This window comes from Maylandia zebra, linkage group LG2, assembly GCF_041146795.1.
Source record: "Maylandia zebra isolate NMK-2024a linkage group LG2, Mzebra_GT3a, whole genome shotgun sequence".
NCBI classification, from domain to species: domain Eukaryota; kingdom Metazoa; phylum Chordata; class Actinopteri; order Cichliformes; family Cichlidae; genus Maylandia; species Maylandia zebra.
In genome coordinates, this window is record NC_135168.1 from 19,511,322 (window position 1) to 19,529,155 (window position 17,834).

Sequence of the window (17,834 nt, forward strand, 5' to 3'; positions counted from 1 at the left end):
CTGCAGTAAAGGTCTAGCAGAGCAACTCGAGAGAGGAAACAGCATTTGGTGATGTCTGTGGATTCTAGGCTTCAGGCAGTCACCGACTGCAAGGAATTTCATGCAAGTATTAAAAACGTTCTTTATATTAAACATAATATTAGTTTATCCAATTAGTTTTGAGACTCTGAAATTGTGGAGTGATGTTTAAAAAAGGCTGTAATTGATAAATAATTACTGCAGGTGTTTTGTAAAATCCTTGGAATTGAAGTTGAATTAAAGTTTGTATTTCACTCACATCTTGACAGTGCTGTTGTGGTGTAGAGAGGCAAAAGTACAAAAATAGTGTCTTTGTCCAACAAATCACTGATCTATCTGTATTTGCTTACCCAAACTCCCTGCCTTTTTGAAGCCGTATTGAAGAAATAACCTGTCACTCTGTTCACAGTCTGATAATCCATCACATTGCATCAGCGTGATGTTCTTTATATTCTCGTGTCTAATCAGCATAAACAAAAAAAAAAACCAATCCCATTAGGTTGTTTTTTTTTCTTGTCTGATGTGAATGATGAATCTATTCCATAATGTCCAATTTCACACAGAAGATGAGATTGGATGTTTATTTTTCTTCTGTAGCTGCTTCTCGGTTTTGTGAATGTGCAGAGTTCAACTGAACAGCAGAAAGCATGCAAAGAGAGCCCGGTGCATCCTACTCCAACCACACATCTGTTCCCATCATTTGCTGACAATTCATTGCAAGGATTTACTGCTTCATGTAGCTTAATCGTATCTGGGTTTATTCCAACTAAAAGCAACATCACTGAGTCTCAGCTATTACATGCAGAGAAGTTTGTGTGGGTTTTCATAGTAATTGGCCGACTGCTGGTGCCCCTGTGTCTCAAAACACTGAACACAAATACATACAACCAAGATAGCATACAGAATACCTGACAATTATTATCATTTCTTCTTGCAGCACCTGCAGTGGCTTCATTTGTATATATTCTCGATCAAAGCAACACAAGCTGTTATGGAAGAACTGCCAATAGTTCCACACGACACGACGGGGTAAAAATATAGAAAGTAGGGCAGCTGTCTGATGTCTCGTTAACAGCACTCTGTAAAATCGACATCACAGACAGTCCCATAGTGATACATGCAGACATGCATTGATACCTGGGTGCTCTTCTTTCTCCACTCCTTCCTCAAACTAATCATTATGTCTTTTTCTGCTGTGCTGTTGTCACAGTCACAGGGTTTTGATTATCTCTGAGTTTGGGTTCAATTATCCCGGCATTTGAAATGTTGGGTTCCTTTTTTCATTTTGTTATTATTCTAAAGTGAATTTTCTTGTGAGGTGTCCTGTGTTACAGTTCATGCTTCAAATGTGTATTCTAGTATATTAAGCTTTCATGTTTTTGCAGAATGCAGACTAGATTCTGGTTTCTGTTCTAGGATTATTCCTAAGAAGTTCCTGCTTTGAGTTTGTTGTTTGTGTTTAGTTCCCTAAATATTTGTTTAGTTCCCTGTCTGTTCATTCCTGATTTGATTTCCTATGTGGATGCATCTGAGTGCTCAAAAGTTCATTTCTCTCTGTCTTCATGTATATTGAGACTTCTCGTCTCTGGGATCTGAATCGGGCTTCCTTCTTCCTTTGTGTTTGTTTTACATCCCACTTTGTTATTGTGCTGTTTGTTTTCACCTGTGACCTGTGTCTCATTCCTCTGCTGTTTCCTACTCACAATCAGCCCTCAGTGTATTTACAGTCCAGTCCTTTCTTAGTGTTTGTGAATGTTTCTGCTTTGGGTCCATTACTGTTCACTTCTGAGCATTACACCCTTCATGATCATCTGCTCTCTATCTTTCACTGTTTTTTTTTCTTTGCACTTTGCTAAACACTGCTCAGAATAACGAGTAGTCCACTGTAGGTTAATTTTTAAGGCTCTGGCAGCACTCCTGCTGCCCCCCATGCAAAAAAAAAAAAAAGCAGATATGGGCCTGCTGCTGGGTTATTGCCCTTTCTACAGTCCTGCCCAGCTCACCTCATGTCTTCTCCACACTCTTAAGACTCTTAAGACTGTGTTGGGAAATGCAGCAAACCTTGCAATGTCTTGTACGGATGTGCCATCCTGGAGAAGCTTGACCTGCAGTGACAAAAAACAGAGGAAAATGAGTTAGGGGAGGCATAAGGAGAAGGCAGCAGTCTGCTTCCTTTTTTGAGAGTTGTCTTGTTGTTGCCTCTCGAGTTTACCTATTCTCACTTATATCTGCACTAAAGAATGGACTCAGCAATGGTTTCCATGAGAACAATAGACAGTGAAGATTTGTGAAGATTTTCCTAGATATGTAGAACTGTTTGTAGTGGCTGTGAATGGTAGATAAATGCTATTTGAATGAATGTCACCATTTGGTTGTTGTGTCCTTGTGTTCCTTTTTGGCATGACAAAAAAAGAAGAAGAAGATAAGTGTAGTTACACCAGCAGTGACATTCTTTCAAAACTCAGTTACAGATCAGGTAAAAACATGTTTTTTCACTCAGTTTTTCCTCCCCGACAGCACAAAAGACAGGTTATGTTTCTTTGTGGTGGTAATGCGTTCTAATTATGTTGGAAAGAGGTAACAATTTTTCACACCAAGAATGGCACCTCGCATAAATAGAAACGAAATTTCTTTTGTTTTTACCAGAGAAGACGGAGTGATTGCATTACAGCCTTTTGTGCTGCTGTCACTCTTCCAGTATGGTGGCGTCTATCTCATCGGCAAGCAGTCTCCAAACAGCAGCCTGTGCTTTGTCCTGCCAGAAGATGGCAAAATTGAATTGACATCTTTCTTGTGCTTTTATGGTAATATATTCGGGATGACTGAGGTCTTATGGTATTGTGTGGAAACACCACTCCTCCCCTCCCCATCACGTCTGCTTCCCCTCATCGTTTCCCAATATATTTCTCCATCTGCAAAGGCAAATGAAACCGACCAGGATCTGCCGTGTTCTCAATGCCAATTTCATTTGCCATGTGGATGGGGCTCACAGTGGGATTATGTCATGATTGGCCAAAACAATCAAACCCAGGCCTGCAGTCTGAAGTGCTGCTGCACTGTGCACTATTATCATTATAACCTTGAAAGACCTTCATGGGCAGAGAGAGGGAAGTCAAGAGGGCCTCGATGCCATTACTGTGCAAATAGCACCCCCTGTTGATCAGCAAAAAAGGGGAATTGGCTGTGCACACGCTACACGCTTATGAGGAAAAGATCCCTTAATGCTGGGAATGGTGCTTTGATGCCATGTAAGGACGCAAGAGGAAATCCACACTCAAACAACCTTAATTAATTAAATAGCCATCTTAATTTATTTGATCTTTTCTAGCAGAAAAATAATTCTGCTGTCCTTTGGGGCTACCCCAAGGATTTATGGCTTTCCTGTAGTTTAAAAATAACTGATCTCAGAATTAGAACATCTACAACAAATGTGAATATTGCAACGGAATCATGAATCAGTGGGTGAATTTGAATTATGTTCTACTCAACCAAAGTAACATGGATATTTGGAGGGAACATTGAAAAAAATTACAGGTGCCTTAAATGAGACGAAATAAAAGACTAATTTAATAACTTTACCAGTTTTAAAGAAAAATAATTGTGAAAATTTCAAACTAAGGAAGTTTTAAGTGCACTGAACAACACTGGATTAGATACCTGTTTTTATTTTATCTGGGTCGTTCTATAACATATCAGTTGACCAAGTTCCCAGCCTGACCATATGTGTGAATGTGTGTGTGAATGGGTGGATGACTGAATGTAGTGTGAAGCGCTTTGGGGTCCTTAGGGACTAGAAAAGCGCTATACAAATGCAGGCCATTTACCATATGTGATTTCCCTGAAAAAAAAAATCCTGGCAGATGGAAAACTTCTTAAAACTTTCCAATTTTAGTTTTGTAATGTTATTAATGAAATAAATAAAACACTCTAGAGTTTTGTGATTAGGTTAGGGGCATTTTAAGCTTGAGCAGTATTTTTTATACTTATCATCTGTGTTACAAATTTCAACACCCATCTTTGAAATTATTATTTCGATAAACCTTCAAATATGGTAGTTCAGGCCTTGTTGTCAATTTTTTAACCAAACTCAAGCTCTCAGAAATGTATGTTGAACTTCAGCTTCATCGCAAAAATACTTCTTACCTTTTTCTGACCAAACTAATAACAGCGGAGAGCTAAAATTAAGCATTTTTGTTTGTTTGTTTGTTTGTTTGTTTGTTTGTTTGTTTGTTTGTTTGTGTATGGTATAATATGAGGTGGCCTGCCAGGAAACAGGTGGTCAGTTGACATAGAACAGGTTTTTTTTGTAATACAGTAATGCGAACTAGTGCAGTTATTTGGTATCTTTATTTGTTTTTGTTTTAAGAGTTTGAATATTATGAAGACGTCGAAACGTGAGCATTTTTGTCATCCAAAAACAAAAACGGCAGCAAAAAATAACTCCATGTTTTTTGAGCGTCAAATGAATCTTTTATTTTGGAGAAAAAAAACCGCCTCCTGATCCTGTTTCTTCCGGTGCCGTAGCCGTGTGTTCCTGGCGTTTGTTTCTGCTGTGGACTCAGGAGTGCATCTTGGAGGCTGTTTTCACATAAATAATCATGTCTCTGGAGGTGGAATCTGCAGAGTAAGTACTCCGCTTAACTATTGTTAAAGGAGTGTTATTATTAAAGTAAACTGGGTTTTAAAAGCTCCATATTTGATCACATTTTTGGGCAGTGAGGCCTCCTTCATCCTGCAGTAAACTGCAGTAGCGGTAGTTAGCGTTTTTGTGCTAAGCTAACGAGCTAACTTCCAGCCATACGCTGAAGTGTATGTAGTGTATGACTGGAAAGTGGAGTTAGGTACTCTTTCAACTGGCACTATGTAATATGAAATATTTGTTTATTGATCATTTATATTTTAATCGCTTCTGTGTACTGCACAAAACTGAAAGAGGTGAGTAAATTAGCATTAGCTTAAGATGTGCGCTTCCCAGTCGCCGTAGATTCTGACATGAGCTGGAAATGTTACTGATTCAAACAAACCCAACCTGGACAACTCACTAAAGTAGCCAGATTGCTTGACATATTAAGTCTGCTTCATTTAGTGTCAGTAACTCCACTTTTTGTCAGAAACTCGCGGTCTATTCAAAACTAGATTCACACTAGATTCAAAACGGTGCTCATAATTTGCTAATATTCAAAATCTCGCAGGAATCCATAATTGAATTATCTAAACTGAGGCTTTTTGCAAGAAAAAATACTAGTGAAAACATTAGTAGTAAGCATAGTGTTTAGAAATGACCACACATCTGTCTGCAGATTCTTACTCCTTAAAATGAAAATTGATGGCAAACACAGTAACAATAAAAAAATAGGGAAAGTTATTGATCACGACTGAAGGATTTGCTCCAAAGCAAGTTTAACATACAGGGATGCCTCAGGATTTTTTTTCATAGGGGTGGCCATTTGAGGGCAATAATAATATAGGTGGGGTGGCTGTAGCTCAGGTGGCAGAGCAGGTCAGCCACTAATCAGAAGGTCGGTGGTTCGATCCAGGGCTGCCTCCTGGCTGCATGCCAAATATCCTTGGGCAAGATACTAACCCCATGTTTGCCTACTGGTGGTGGTCAGAGGGCCCGGTGGCGCCAGTGTCCGGCAGCCTCGCCTCTGTCAGTGCGCCCCAGGGCAGCTGTGGCTACAATGTAGCTTGCAGAGCGCATGCAAGCAGGGAACATGTGTAGCAACTGTCACAGGTAGGATTCGAACCTCTGCCACCGGGTCTCACGGCAGCTGCCCTACCCTCTGAGCCAAATGAGTTCTGGTCAATGTAGCTTGCCATTGCCAGTGTGTGAATGTGTGTGTGAATGGGTGAATGACTGAATGTAGTGTAGGGCTGCCACGATTTGTCGACTAGTCACGATTACGTCGACTATCAAAATCGTCGACGACTGATTTAATAGTCGACGTGTCGTTTGAAGCTTTGTAAGATCGCAAAAGACGCAGGAATAATAGCAGGATTTAAGAGTGTAATAACGGACTGAAACAGAAGATGGCAGCACAGCATGTACAAGGATGCCAGCTGCCGTTAAACCCCGAAGAAGAAGAAGCAGCTGTGTCCCAGAATTCATAGCGCGGCCCAGCCTAGTTTCCAACAATGGCGGTAGCTAGTTAGTTTTAATATTACTCTTATTATTCTTTCCGGGTCACAAAATAAACGTTTAACATATTTTCAGGCGAGAATGTAGCTGTGTAAACCTCAAATATCTGCTCAGTTTATCAGGACACCACATATTTTCAAAAGCGCTCCGACGTTTTCGGAGACGTCTGTTACCCACTAGCTCGATAGCTAGCCGGGGGCTAGGTCACTAGCGCCGTGAGAACACCGGACTCCCGGCAAATTGTTTTCAAACCCACCGCCGTCTTTCGCGACTCAGGTTAAATATATATGAGTCACTTAGATAAATGTTATTGTTTGGCTTTTTTTAGTATTTTATTTGTTCCTGAGTAAATCGGTTTGGCTGAGATTAAAGTTATAGTTTTTACACAGCTGAATAAACGTCAAGCAGACAGCTGATTATCAGAAGTGTGAGATGCTGGAGAATATACTCCGGTGTCCTGTTATATTTTAGATAGCAAGGAGTTTATTAAACTTTACCGAAACAATCTGCAAATTTCATTAAAATTGAATAAACTATCATCTTGTCTTTATTTTTAGTTAGCACCTTAAAAGCTTAAAGCTGTAAGCTAATGATAGTTATATAAGCTGTAGTTTTACGTCCAGTGGATGATGATCTGATTAGTCGACTAATCGCATAAATAATCGGTGACTAGTCGACTATCAAAATAATCGTTTGTGGCAGCCCTAATGTAACGTAAAGCGCTTTGGGGTCCTTAGGGACTGAGTAAAGCGCTATACAAATACCATATAGGGGTGGCACACCAAAAACAGAATTTCCAGTTTTATTATGTTGTTGTCATTCATATATATATATATATATATATATATATATATATATATATGGAGGGTGAAGGTAACGGTGGTCCCCCGTGGTAATCGGAGCACTAGGTGCGGTGACTCCCAAGCTAGGCGAGTGGCTCCAGCAGATCCCGGGAACAACATCGGAGATCTCTGTCCAGAAGAGCGCAGTCCTGGGAACAGCTAAGATACTGCGCAGGACCCTCAAGCTCCCAGGCCTCTGGTAGAGGACCCGAGCTTGAAGGATAAACCGCCCGCAGGGGCGTGCTGGGTGTATATATATATCCAGGCCATCAACACGTACACCCTGCCCGTGATCAGGTACCCTGCTGGGGTAATAGGCTGGCCAAAGGAGGAGATAGAAGCCACTGACATAAAGACAAGAAAGCTCCTTACCATGCATGGAGGGTTTCACCCCAAGTCCAGCACCCTGAGGCTGTACTCTAAGCGGAAGGAAGGGGGCCGGGGACTGGTGAGTGTCAGCACCACAGTCCAGGATGAGACAACGAACATCCAAGAATACATTGGGAAGATGGCCCCAACTGACCGAGTGCTCAGTGAATACCTCAGGCAGCAGAAACCCAAGAAAGAGGAGGGAGACGAGGAACCATCATGGAAGGACAGGCCCCTGCACGGTATGTACCACCGGCAGATAGAGGAGGTGGCTGATATCCAGAAATCCTACCAGTGGCTGGACAAAGCTGGACTGAAAGACAGCACAGAGGCACTAATCATGGCAGCACAAGAACAAGCTCTGAGCACAAGATCCATAGAGGCTGGGGTCTATCACACCAGGCAAGACCCCAGGTGCAGACTGTGTAAAGATGCCCCAGAGACAATCCAGCACATAACAGCAGGGTGCAAGATGCTAGCAGGCAAGGCATACATGGAACGCCATAACCAAGTGGCCGGCATAGTGTACAGGAACATCTGTGCCGAGTATAACCTGGAAGTCCCGAGGTCAAAATGGGAGATGCCCCCAAGGGTGGTGGAGAATGACCGAGCTAAGATCCTGTGGGACTTCCAGATACAGACGGACAAAATGGTGGTGGCTAACCAACCGGACATAGTGGTGGTAGACAAACAGAAGAAGACGGCCGTAGTGATCGATGTAGCGGTTCCGAATGACAGCAATATCAGGAAGAAGGAACACGAGAAGCTGGAGAAATACCAAGGGCTCAGAGAAGAGCTCGAGAGGATGTGGAGGGTGAAGGTAACGGTGGTCCCCGTGGTAATCGGAGCACTAGGTGCGGTGACTCCCAAGCTAGGCGAGTGGCTCCAGCAGATCCCGGGAACAACATCGGAGATCTCTGTCCAGAAGAGCGCAGTCCTGGGAACAGCTAAGATACTGCGCAGGACCCTCAAGCTCCCAGGCCTCTGGTAGAGGACCCGAGCTTGAAGGATAAACCGCCCGCAGGGACGTGCTGGGTGTTTTTTATATATATATATATATACTTGAAAAATATGGTGAGAAAGAAAAGAATTACATGACTTTGAATTCCATAATAACCTGTTTTAATTGATTGATTGACTAACTGGAACGTCCCAACTCTTTAATGTTTCCCAGCAGAGCTGAGCAGGAGCAGCTTAAGATTCCTCTCCCAGAATGGAGTTCACTTTAAGAGAAAACTTGTTGAGGAAAGACAAATGAGTATTAGATCATGTATGAGTGTGAACTGTTTGCCTGTCTCTATGTTGGCCCTGAGATGAACTAGGTTTTCTGCAACCTGATATGGATCAAATACCTATAAATAAATAAGACTTTTGACATTTTAAACACCACACAGATATTTCCATGTGTTTCACAATCAACTATTTACTGGTGCAAAACAAAATAATCTCTTGGCAACACATTTATTCAAAACAGTTTTATCCAGCCATCAAAGTTTATTAAAATGTATTACCAACATAGGACAGTCTTGCTAAAGGGGCCTCTGGGGAGGACAGCAGATTTTGCCCCCCTGGCACGCCCTTGGTGGTGCTGATGGTGATGATGATCTAGAACATAGTTTGAGTTTAGAAGTTATTAGTTCACTCAATTCTAAAATGTGTGCTGGACTTTCAGTGCATGCAGTACTGGCATTTCCCTACACTAATGAAAGAGAAATCACTTTAGTTTGTTCCCAGATTAAAGTGAATTATTTCAACAGATTTAATCTTCTCCATGATGAATAGCCAATAAATAGCCTACTCATGTTTTTCTTATCTATCTTCTTAGATTGGCTGCATTTGTGTCAGTATAATCAGACATTGCAGCAGATAAGAGTCAAGCATAAAAGCATTTATTTTCTGCATCAAAGTCTAAATATTTCAGTCCCAGTGATTATGTGCCACATTAATGCACCGTGGTGTTAGTAAGGCACAAACACTTATTCCAACACCAGAGAATCTATTTCACTCTTAGAGCGTACTGAAGACTTAGTGAATATAAAATGCAGATAATGGTATATGTTAGAGGTGGGAATCACCATACATCCCACGATACGATATTATCACAATACTTAACGCACAATACGATATTATTGCAATTTTTTAAAATATTTTGCGATATTCAGATTCTGTACATAAAGGTAAACGTTATCAATATTCATTTTATCTAATATCAAAGTCTCACACTCAGTATTTCTCTCATTTCAGTCAGTTTTATTGTTGACAAACTGAACGGTTTGTATTACGGTCTAGTCCAACTTAACTGAATGCAACCATCTGGTACAATTATAGCTATTCTGAACTATGCAATTTATGAAAACTATGCAGCCCCTTCAGCAACTGAAGAATTTGAAAGTAAATTAAAACAAAATATAATTTTACATTAAATAAAAAAGTTTTAAACTTAATTAAAATAAAACATGTCTTAAATTAAAATAAGTAAACTGTCATGTTTATTGCTGCCAAAAAAAAGTTAAACACATTTGGACAGTGTCAGGATTCTTGCTGAGAAAAAGGATCAACATGCTCTGAAGTCAGAGCATGTTCCAGTCCACAAAAACTTTTTTTGTAACAAAATATCGATTTCTGCTGTCCCTGTGTCGATACATTATTAGCAAACAAAATATCACGATACTACACAGTATCGATTTTTTTTCCCCCACCCCTAGTATATGTTTGGTATAAGTTACTATGAGAACCTAACCAGGTAAAAAGAGTGCCACCTTGTGACATGAAAATTCTGAATTTGAACTCACTATACCTCAAAGTGTAGGGTATCATCAGGAACGTTTCTGACCACCAAATCCTGAGCTTGTTTTACCTGAGCTGAGCCGTCTTCTGTCTCACGTTGTTTGTCTATTTTCACAGCGTGGTCCGTCTGATTATGCAGTACTTAAAAGAGAACAATCTGCACCGGACACTAGCCACTCTGCAGGAGGAGACGACAGTGTCTCTGAACACAGTGGACAGTATAGAGAGCTTCGTGGCAGACATCAACAGCGGCCACTGGGATACTGTTCTACAAGCCATCCAGTCCCTCAAGCTGCCAGACAAGACCTTGATAGACCTTTACGAACAGGTATGGTCTGGATAAAGTTTTGATTGACAGGTCCAGAAGACGCTGGCATCTTATCATCATCTGGGATTATACGGGGGGTGAGGGCTTGTTTGTATACAATGAGAAGTGTTGACAGTAAAGTGTGAATATTAGATTTAGAGAGTTATAGATAGATGTTGATGATGATGATGATGATGATGATAGTACATTGAACTGGGCTTTCACACCATTTTGGATGGTGTCCAAAGCTTGGCTAAGTCCTCCAGCTTTATTTCTAATGGTTTCTGGTCAGAAAGGGTTTTTTTCAGGTGTTTCTTGTAATACTATCTTAATCCAGATGTTTTCTTTTCTAAGCATTTGTATCATAGCAAATCTCCCAGTGTAAGCATAGTAGATCTTTTTGTTTGTTTAAGTTGGGCCTTTGTGTTGATTCCCTCACCAGGTCGTGTTAGAGCTGATTGAACTGAGAGAGCTGGGTGCAGCTCGTTCACTGCTCAGACAGACCGACCCCATGATCATGCTGAAACAGACCCAGCCAGAGAGATACATCCACTTGGAGAACCTGCTGGCTCGCTCCTACTTTGATCCCAGAGAGGTGAGATAAATTGCTTAAAGTGACTCTTATTTATTTTTTCCATTTTTTCCTGAGTTTATTATTTTTTTTTTCCCTCGTTTTTTTTCCCTCGGCTTTTTAAATCTGGAAAAATAAGGTTTTAAATCAGAAAGAACATCAGATTAAAATGTGCTGTACATTTTTAATAGATGTGCATGTTTCTTTCTTACGCATTGTTGAAATTCTATCCAGGCCTACCCAGATGGCAGCAGTAAGGAGAAGCGTCGGGCGGCCATCGCTCAGGCGCTGGCAGGAGAGGTCAGCGTGGTGCCTCCCTCTCGTCTCATGGCTCTGCTGGGACAGGTATGTGACCTGCAAATTTGCAGGTGTTGTACTAGTTTGTGAAACTCATTTGCCTCTTAATTTTACAAAAAAAAATAGGAATGTACAAGCAGAGTTGTCCTTGATTATAATTCTGCATGCATAATATCGACTCCTTGTTATTGTATTGTCTTAACTACACACTATTCGGTTGTTCAGTGATGACGCGATGAATCCTACTTCCGGGTCTAAAGTAGTCTGCGTTTAATATGGCTTTTGTGTTGTTAACATGTTTAATGTTATGTATTTTCTTATATTTGATCTCAAAAAGCTCCTAAAACAGTCAGTGATCACTGTTGACCTCCCTCGGCTTTTATTACCACTAATCATTTATTTAAGCTCAGTTTTTAAAACCTTAGGATGTAACTACAGCCCAGCCCATGCAGCAGTATATGAATGACTAACCTCGTATTGTGGATGGATTATCTCAGTTGTTCTCCTGGCTGAAGTTTGGTCCTTTTACAGCATCCTGCCATGTGATTACATTTGTTCCGGACCACCGAGAACACTCACGTTAACTTTTATCGAGTGGAAAAAAAGTTAGCTTGTTCATATTATGCTAACATAGCTGTGTCGCTAGCGGTCACGTAGCACATCATTATATACCAGCTAGCCCAACTTCAGTAACCCTACAAACGTCACTGCTGTTTAGTTTTCTGTCTTCATTTATGCTGGAAGTGATAGCAGAGCTGTACGTTTGAATTTGTTTCCAAAACCCCGCAGTCAGGACATGCTATATTGTATTTAGATAGAAGCTAGCGAGCTAACTTCCTGCTAACTTCTAACTCCGTTAAATGTCATAAATTCCGTTTTCATGGATGCCTGGATGTTAAACTCAATTGTTACACCTGGTAGAGCAGAACGCTGATCATTTTATTAAAGATGAAAGACTTTAGACAGTTTTTCAACTCTCAGTAATGCCATAGTGATCGTTTGATATATGGACCTGCAGCGGAGTTTAGACCCAGACACGGCTAGTGACGTCAGACTTAACAACCGGATAAAGCACCTTGTTGTGATTTGGTGCTATATAAATAAAATTTGTTCCTCAGTTCAGATAAAATGCAAATGCTTATGTCGTCCCCTGTCATCTTTTTCCTTCTGTAGGCTCTGAAGTGGCAGCAGCATCAGGGTCTCCTGCCTCCTGGTATGACCATTGACTTGTTCAGAGGTAAAGCTGCCGTTAAAGATGTAGAAGAGGAACGCTTTCCCACGCAGCTCAGCAGACACATCAAGGTACCCACACTATCCCAAAATGGCAATTTGTATTAGTCAGCTTCTTCACTGTGACCAGGCCTTACTGCCATTTCTTCAAGTTCATGACTTAAACTTGTTCTGACGTGACTTGTTTTTCCTCCCTGTGCAGTTTGGACAGAAATCTCACGTGGAGTGTTCCCGATTCTCCCCTGATGGTCAGTATCTGGTCACTGGCTCTGTGGACGGTTTCATCGAAGTCTGGAACTTCACAACTGGCAAAATCAGGAAGGTGGGTTGAAAGGAAAAGAAAGGCAGATTTAGTTTCTGCTTAAATGTCACTCTTTTTATGCCAGTTATTTTTAATTATTATATATCTTTTGTGTTTGCAGGATCTGAAATACCAGGCTCAGGATAACTTCATGATGATGGATGACGCTGTGTTGTGTATGGGCTTCAGTCGGGACACAGAGATGTTGGCCACTGGAGCCCAGGATGGGAAGGTTAAGGTATAGAGGACCAGCTGTACTTCAGTTTCTGTCATTGTCCTTCTGTGTTTCATTCACCAATTCTGCACTTGCAGCCCATTTCTAGCTATATAACCACATCTATTGGTATAAAATTATAAAAACCAAGAAGACATTTTAATTATTACACATGAAAGCTCTCAGAAAACTGAAAACCTCAGTTTCTTTCACTCGTGTGTTTTCTGTTTTACTAAAACACGAGAACAAACTGTATGTGTCTGTGTAGGTTTGGAAGATCCAGAGCGGTCAGTGTTTGAGGAGGTTCGAGCGTGCCCACAGCAAAGGAGTAACATGTGTCAGCTTCTGCAAGGACAGCAGCCAGCTCCTCAGTGCCTCCTTTGATCAGACCATCAGGTAAACTACTATCTGACTGTTTGTCCTTACCAGCAGCAGAGGAGGCTGTGCAGCCATTAGGGTGGTGTTTTTCTAGTGGTGTTTTCCCCCATATGCACAATGTGTTTACCAAACTCAATCATGCACTCACTTCTAGTTTCTCACTGCGACTGTGGTGTGAAATAAAGATAATACAGTGGTTATGGCTGCCACTATTATTTCTCAAAATCTAAAGCTCATACTAAGGACGTGCAAGGTTGTTTAATTGTCACAAAGTGAATGATCTTAGTGCTGATGTCCATGATGACCAAACTTCAAAGCAGGCTATGGGATCATGAGTGTGGTCTGGTTGTGTTCAAGCATGTAGGAGGTGGATGGGAGCAGGTGAAAAGATCACTTTTTCCCAAAGTTCAGTTGGCTTTTTATCGTGATGATTTTGGTTGTTTAAGAAGAACCGTAGTTTTTAGCTCCACTCAGGCTCTCTCTTTGCTGTACACTCTGTGTGAGTGTACGAGTGGCTGCTACTGTTTGAAGTTCTCTTATCTAACAACAGCTGGTGCCTAGATGCTAACAATACTGTTACCATTGGCAACAAAAGACCATACTAATTGTGTCTTGAAGTATTAAATACACTTACATTAAAAAACAAAAACAGCTGCATTTTTGTGTCAGTAAATCAGCAGTGGTGGCTCCTCTGAACATGATTTACTAAAGCCCCTCCCCCGACTAGCAGCTGAACACATGAACAGTAGCAACAAACAACCAACCAGTAATAACAAGGAATTTCAAGAGCTCAATAAAGCTCCAAGTAGGGCTGGGCTATATCATACCGTTCACGGTAATACCGGTGTCATTTTGGGCAACGATAGGAAAATGACATATCGCGATAGAATATGGGTAAAACGCGCATGCGCAGTGCCTATGTTTACATGCGCACATGGCGGCGACGCAGAATGAAAAGAGCGAAAGTGGATCGTTAAATGAAACAGATGAACCAGAATTGGTTTGTAAAAATCCCACTGGAAATGCCTTTTGGCAAACTGTCAGCAAGGAATTTGCGCTGTTACATTTTTATATAACTTTAATGCACATAAAAAAACAGCTGCTTGTTTAAGTGAAAATACATTGATGGGGGTTTTTGCACTAATAAAGTTGTGGAGTTGTAAAGTATTTTGTCTAGTGTCAATTATATTGTCAGTTACTGTATATCGTTATCGCAAATTTTCAAATGTATATCGTGATAAATATTTTTGGTCATATCGCCCTGCTCTAGCTCCAAGACAGTTAGAATGTTTACCTGACTGGCACACACGTTAACATTAGCCATGTAATTACGTACATTATGATTATGGTAGCACTGCCGGCTATGACTAATAAATGATAACATTAATGTTGGATCTGGGCAAGAAATAGTTCTGGTCCTCTGTAACATTAATGTAGTGTTGATTTAAAACAATAGCATAGGTACTTTTGTTTCTATTAATGTCCCAGATGTTTACCAGCAACACACAAACAGTGGCATCCAATCTTAGCGTCTGTATTTTATCAGCATCAGTAAATATAGTGCGAAGTCAGCAGAATCACAGGAATTTAACAAGGCGGAATAGACTACTGTTCTTTCATTCTTCATTAAAACTACTGTGCTCTTCAGTAAACCTTCTTAAATTATTATGTCGACGTCATCCCTATTTGTTTGTTGTTGTTTTTCATAAGAATCCATGGACTTAAGTCAGGTAAAACTCTAAAGGAGTTCCGCGGTCACTCCTCGTTTGTCAACGAGGTCACATTCACTCCGGACGGCCATCACATCATCAGCGCTTCATCTGATGGTACAGTAAAGGTAAGAGAAGCGGCTGATTTAAAAATAACCCCATTCATCCACTTCTTTCTCATAATGCTTCTTGCTTTCCCACTCATCTTCAACGTGCTTCAGGTCTGGAACGTGAAGACCACTGAGTGCACCAGCACCTTCAAGCCTCTGGGAACGTCAGCCGGCACTGATATCACAGTCAATAACGTCATCCTGCTGCCCAAGAACCCGGAGCACTTTGTCGTGTGCAACCGCTCCAACACAGTGGTCATCATGAACATGCAGGGACAGGTCAGTTAATGTCGCCACATCACTAACAGTTGTTTGGGATTTTCTTCTAAACCCGGAGTTTTAGGTAATAAGCTGTTTTCTTGTGCAGATCGTGAGGAGTTTCAGCTCCGGTAAGAGGGAAGGTGGTGACTTTGTGTGCTGCACTCTGTCGCCCCGCGGCGAGTGGATCTACTGCGTGGGTGAAGACTTTGTGCTCTACTGCTTCAGCACAGTCACCGGCAAGCTGGAGAGAACACTGACGGTACGTTACGGCACTCAGGATCAGAGTTTCCAAAAATACCACACCATATTCTGTCCTCTGTTCCTCCCCCAAGTTCTTATCGCTGAAGTTTTGAAGTCAGTGTTGAAGGGGGGGATGTGTAACTGCCTTGTCTTCCATATAAAACTATATACATGTAGGTGTTGTACTGGTCACTGCTGATGTTTCCATTTTACACACAGTAGCTGAAATTATTTTGCAAAATAATGGATAATTTTTGTGTGAATCCATCACTTCAGACTGGAAGAAGCTCTACTCTGTTTCACTCTTGATGTTTTTGGTGTATCTTGATCACATTTTACATCTCCCATCTCCAGGTCCACGAGAAGGATGTTATCGGCATCGCTCACCACCCCCACCAGAACCTCATCTCCACCTACAGTGAGGATGGCCTGCTGAAGCTCTGGAAACCTTAAAAAGAAAAAAAAAAAACGCCCTCAGGAGAAGAGACTGATGCTCTCCTCAGTCTGGACACGGCTCCGCCCACTTTGATTTATTTAACCTTCTGCAGCCCTAATAAATCCTTCTCAGATTCAGGTGGTTCAGAGGTTTAAATTAATGGGAACACAGTAGTGACTAACATGCAAAGACTGAGCAGGATTTTAAGAAGTTTTTGTATCATTAAAAAAATATACATGTGAATGTTGACAGCTACGGCAGTTTGGGGTGTTTGCACAGCAGAGTCTTATTTAACTCAGCTTCTTAGGTTTGTTGCATATTTTTTACAAATAAAGTTTTCATTTCATGTGTCTTAGAAAGCAATTTGATGAACAGCGATGGTATTTAATAATTTGTAGGCCACCCTCTGTTGTTGTTTTCATTAACAGTTTTCCACAGAAATTATTACAAATGTGAAGGAAACGTGATTGTCACAAATTCTCGAACTGTACTCAGTGAAATCCTAAAGAAAAGAATTCTGCACATTTTCCACTGGCTGTTCAATAAATAAGATTCTGTTGTTCAACATGCAAGCATTTCCAACTTTTATATAAGAGCGCTTCAGCAGGAGGAGAGAGGTCCACAGTGAGAGTGCAGATACTTGAGCCGACTCATTTTAAAAGTTTGTTTTTGTAAATATATTTTTGTTTGCATTTTTCAGTAAGATCTGGTTAAATAGTTCATGGTTGCATGTTGGTTCCTCTCATTTAGAATAGAAAAAGTATAAGATGTAGAAAATGTTACCCAGTATTTTTGAATTCCTCAAACGTTGCTGATCTTGGACAGAAAACAGTTTTGTTCAGTGATCTATAAAATACCACCTATTTGGTTATCATTTGGAAATGGGGTGTAATATGTCAAGTGTTTTTTGTTTTTTCCTTCTGGTTTGTTTTTCGGGGTTTTTTTTATACCCATTTATATGAATTTGCTGTCTGGATGCACACGTCCTGTGTAACGCCGTCTGTCTGTGCCATTAAACTGTTTAACCAGAGCAGTGAAATGTGACATCTGTGCAAAAGAAATAATCCCTTCCAGTGCTTTTGAATCATTGCGACATACCGGTAATTCAAGAAATCTTCCACATTTTAAAGGCGAGAAAAAAAAAAGAAGCTTCACAAAACATCTGAAGTTTTTAAAGGCAGTTCGGTCTACATTTAATTTCCTGCCTCCCCGAGTTCTGGAAGATGTTTTGGTAATTCTCTGCCTCTGCGTTTAATCCCTGAATAAACTGGTGCATGGCTGTTGGTACAGCAGCTCTGCAGAGGAGAGGAGCATCCAGTCAGTCAGCGAGGTAAGGAAGGTTTGTAAATCCTTCAAAATAAAAGCGCAAATGTGAAAAGTATAATGTACCTCTACTCTGATTGTTGTCACCAGAATTGTTTTGATTATTTTACCAAGTCAAGAGCATTTCAGAAAATTATTAAAGTGTCATTTATTCTAAAGATTCTGGAGCCTTTTATTATTTCCTGTAATGGCAGCATGTAAGAAGGATGTGGTGGTTTCTTACACCAATGAACAATTACTTATTTGTATCCTACTTTTTTCAACAAAAAAGAATTCCACACAGACTAAGGCTCAATTTATTT

General features: G+C 40.8%; 1 protein-coding gene across 1 annotated transcript; it reads left to right on the top strand.

Annotated features, from left to right (window-relative positions):
* Positions 1–4,483: 4,483 nt before the first annotated feature.
* smu1a (SMU1 DNA replication regulator and spliceosomal factor a) lies at positions 4,484–17,239 on the top strand. Its single transcript, XM_004571143.5, has 12 exons — positions 4,484–4,642; positions 10,273–10,483; positions 10,905–11,057; positions 11,268–11,378; positions 12,504–12,632; positions 12,763–12,882; positions 12,983–13,099; positions 13,344–13,471; positions 15,164–15,290; positions 15,384–15,551; positions 15,640–15,792; positions 16,128–17,239. The coding sequence occupies exons 1-12, from the start codon at positions 4,617–4,619 to the stop codon at positions 16,224–16,226; spliced, it is 1,542 nt and encodes a 513-aa protein (XP_004571200.1). The 5' UTR covers positions 4,484–4,616; the 3' UTR covers positions 16,227–17,239.
* Positions 17,240–17,834: the final 595 nt, after the last annotated feature.